Raw genomic sequence first — 2603 nt, 5'->3', positions numbered from 1 at the left:
CTTGGGTGTCAGGATATGACCCTCGATTAATAAAAAATTATTTTCTTACAGAGTATTTCCTTGTCTTAAATGAAAAAATAAAAGACATTTTCTGAAAAATATTTTCTATTCATTAACCAAATATCAGAAAATATTTTCTTTTCACCAACCAAGGATGAAAAAATAAATTTGAAATCCACTTATTTACAAAGAAAACATTTTCCTTTATACCAAACACACCCTAATGTTTTTCATTAGGTAACAAAAGAAAAGGAAATAAAAAAAAATAGATTTGGAATGAGAAGAGTATAAATAAAGTTACAGAAAAGCTAACAGTCTACAACTGAAATAACCAATTGAACTCCATAAATCAAATAAGTTTTTTCCCCTCTTTGGAAGAGAGAAAAAGATGGCGCAATGTCAATGGCAATTGAACTTTCAGAAAGAAATTTCATGGAAATGCAGAGTCTCCATTAACAGAGCCACAAGAATTTGCTGTTTCCCAAAAAGATTGTCCATTGCTGAGTGTTGCAATCGACAATCTATTCCACTTCCATTAACAACAACAACAAGAAGAAGATCAAGGGATAAAGTGAAGTCACAAAAGAGCGATGAGTACGAAACGAATGATTTATGGAAAGTGAGAAGAGTAATTGAGAGTGAAGAAGAAATGATGGAAGTTGCTGCTATTCAAACTGATGCCTTTTATGAACATCAACTTTACTCCAATGATTTCTTCTTTCAATTCTTTAAGGTTCCTTAATTCTCCGAAAAACGCATTCTTGATTTCTTCTTCTTCTTCTTCTTTTTACTTATGAAAATGAGAATTGTGGTGATTATGTAGGTTGAACAATTGTCAAATCTTTATTACAGACTCAAGCATTATGCACCAGACAGGTAAAAAAAAAAAAGAATCAAAACTTTCCAATTCTTGATCAATGTTATTCTTGTACTAAAAATTGTTGAGTACATAGGTATGCATGTTTAGTCGCGGAAGCCGTCTCAAGCGATGAGGAAGAACAACATCTTGTAGGAGTCATTGATGCTACAGTGAAAGAAGATAAAGATATCCTTCACTACATTCCATTAGCAACAAAATATATCTATATTTCAGGGGTTGCTGTATTGAACAAATTCAGGTCAAGTAAAATGAATTGATGTTTTCTATAACATGGCGTAAAATACTAATTTTGCTGACAATTGCGCGATATTGATCACAATTGCAGGAGGCAGAAAGTTGCAACTGCTTTGCTTAAGGAATGTGATGTTCTTGCAAGTGTTTGGAGTATTGAATATCTAGTCCTAAAGGCATACGAGGATGATTTTGGTGCTCGAAAATTATATACAAATGCTGGTTATAAACTAGTTTCAGACGATGCTCCATCGAAGACAAAGTGGATTCCTGAAAGAAGACGAGTTCTTATGGTTAAACAAGTCTTACATAAATCAACGACTCAATAGTTTCGGTATGAAATTAGAATTCTGTAAAACTGTATTTGCTGAATCTTGTGATAAATTCAGAGTTACATAGCTAATAACAACTGCGGTTTTCTATCAAATACAGCACACATAAAAAGTGTATTCATATGTTAGAGTTTGATATTGTTGCAGTAACTTGTTTACTGATTAGTGTGGCTAATAATTGCAAAATAGGTGACATAATTTGACACAATCGTCGAAAATGAAAGTCATAAAAAGACACTCTACTGTTAAATTTCATAGTTATTTCCTCCTTTATACAGTGTATTGTTGGTTAAAATAATTGACTATATATACATGATATACAATAAAGTTGTAATGGTAATCCATGTCGTATTATAAATAATATATCCGACTAGTTAATTTCAACTATATCCAGTGAATTTTATTAAATTATAAAATTAATGTTGCAATATAACTAGTTAACATATACTAAACGAATAATGCATAAACATGACTTTTAACTTGACGCCAGTCGATAACTATGACCTTTAACTTTGGGTGTGCACAAGTAGGTACTTAAACTTCTATAAAATTGAGCAAATATACACATTCATCCTACATGACAATTTTGTGTCCTACATGCCAACGTGTATTATGCCATGTAGGGCACTTGCGTCTACTTGTTCAATTTTATACAAGTTTACGTGTTTATTTGTGCACATTCAAAGTTGAAGGGCGTAGTTGTTTGTTGAAACCAAGTTAAGGGTCATGTTTATGTATTATGCATATACTAAAAAAACAAGAATTGGCTATCGACAAACAATTTAGGTCTCTAAACAATAAAAAATCGTCACTAATACTATTCAACACATATTATAGAAATTATTGTTTACCTATCTTTTGCAAAGCTCTCCTTTTCTAAGAGTGAGTTAATTGAGATATTTTAATTAGCAACAAAGTAATGACATTTCAAACTATATTTTTTTGTAGTAAATTGCTTGAAATAATAGTCTTTACCCATTCTAGCAATAGTTGTAGTAGGTTGAATAATACTAGAATAAATAGGGAAAAGGATAAAAAAATATCCTTAAACTATTTGAAATAGCTCATATATACCCTTAAACTTTATTTCAATTCAAAACTACCATTTCCGTTATACTATTAGGTCAAAAGTATCCTTCTTATTAACGGAAGTTGTTGAA

General features: G+C 30.9%; 1 protein-coding gene across 1 annotated transcript; it reads left to right on the top strand.

Moving 5' to 3' along the window:
* The first annotated feature begins 252 nt into the window (after positions 1 to 252).
* LOC104644571 (GCN5-related N-acetyltransferase 10, chloroplastic-like) lies at positions 253 to 1641 on the top strand. The gene is made up of 4 exons (XM_026028288.2): positions 253 to 733; positions 824 to 876; positions 954 to 1118; positions 1206 to 1641. Exons 1-4 carry the CDS (start codon positions 389 to 391, stop codon positions 1438 to 1440), a joined length of 798 nt encoding a protein of 265 aa, XP_025884073.2. The 5' UTR covers positions 253 to 388; the 3' UTR covers positions 1441 to 1641.
* Positions 1642 to 2603: the final 962 nt, after the last annotated feature.

This window comes from Solanum lycopersicum, chromosome 11 (assembly GCF_036512215.1).
Source record: "Solanum lycopersicum chromosome 11, SLM_r2.1".
In the NCBI taxonomy this organism is placed as follows: Eukaryota; Viridiplantae; Streptophyta; class Magnoliopsida; order Solanales; family Solanaceae; genus Solanum; species Solanum lycopersicum.
Note: the sequence above shows the minus strand (reverse complement) of the source record. Positions and strands in the feature narration are given on the sequence as shown.

What these genes read in the sequence shown, in the direction of transcription:
- LOC104644571 (XM_026028288.2), top strand. Translation starts at nt 389, where the DNA reads ATGGCGCAATGTCAATGGCAATTGAACTTTCAGAAAGAAATTTCATGG. An exon ending in TCTTCTTTCAATTCTTTAAG is followed by an intron (nt 734 to 823) that starts GTTCCTTAATTC and finishes GTGATTATGTAG; the next exon opens with GTTGAACAATTGTCAAATCT. An exon ending in GCTGTATTGAACAAATTCAG is followed by an intron (nt 1,119 to 1,205) that starts GTCAAGTAAAAT and finishes TCACAATTGCAG; the next exon opens with GAGGCAGAAAGTTGCAACTG.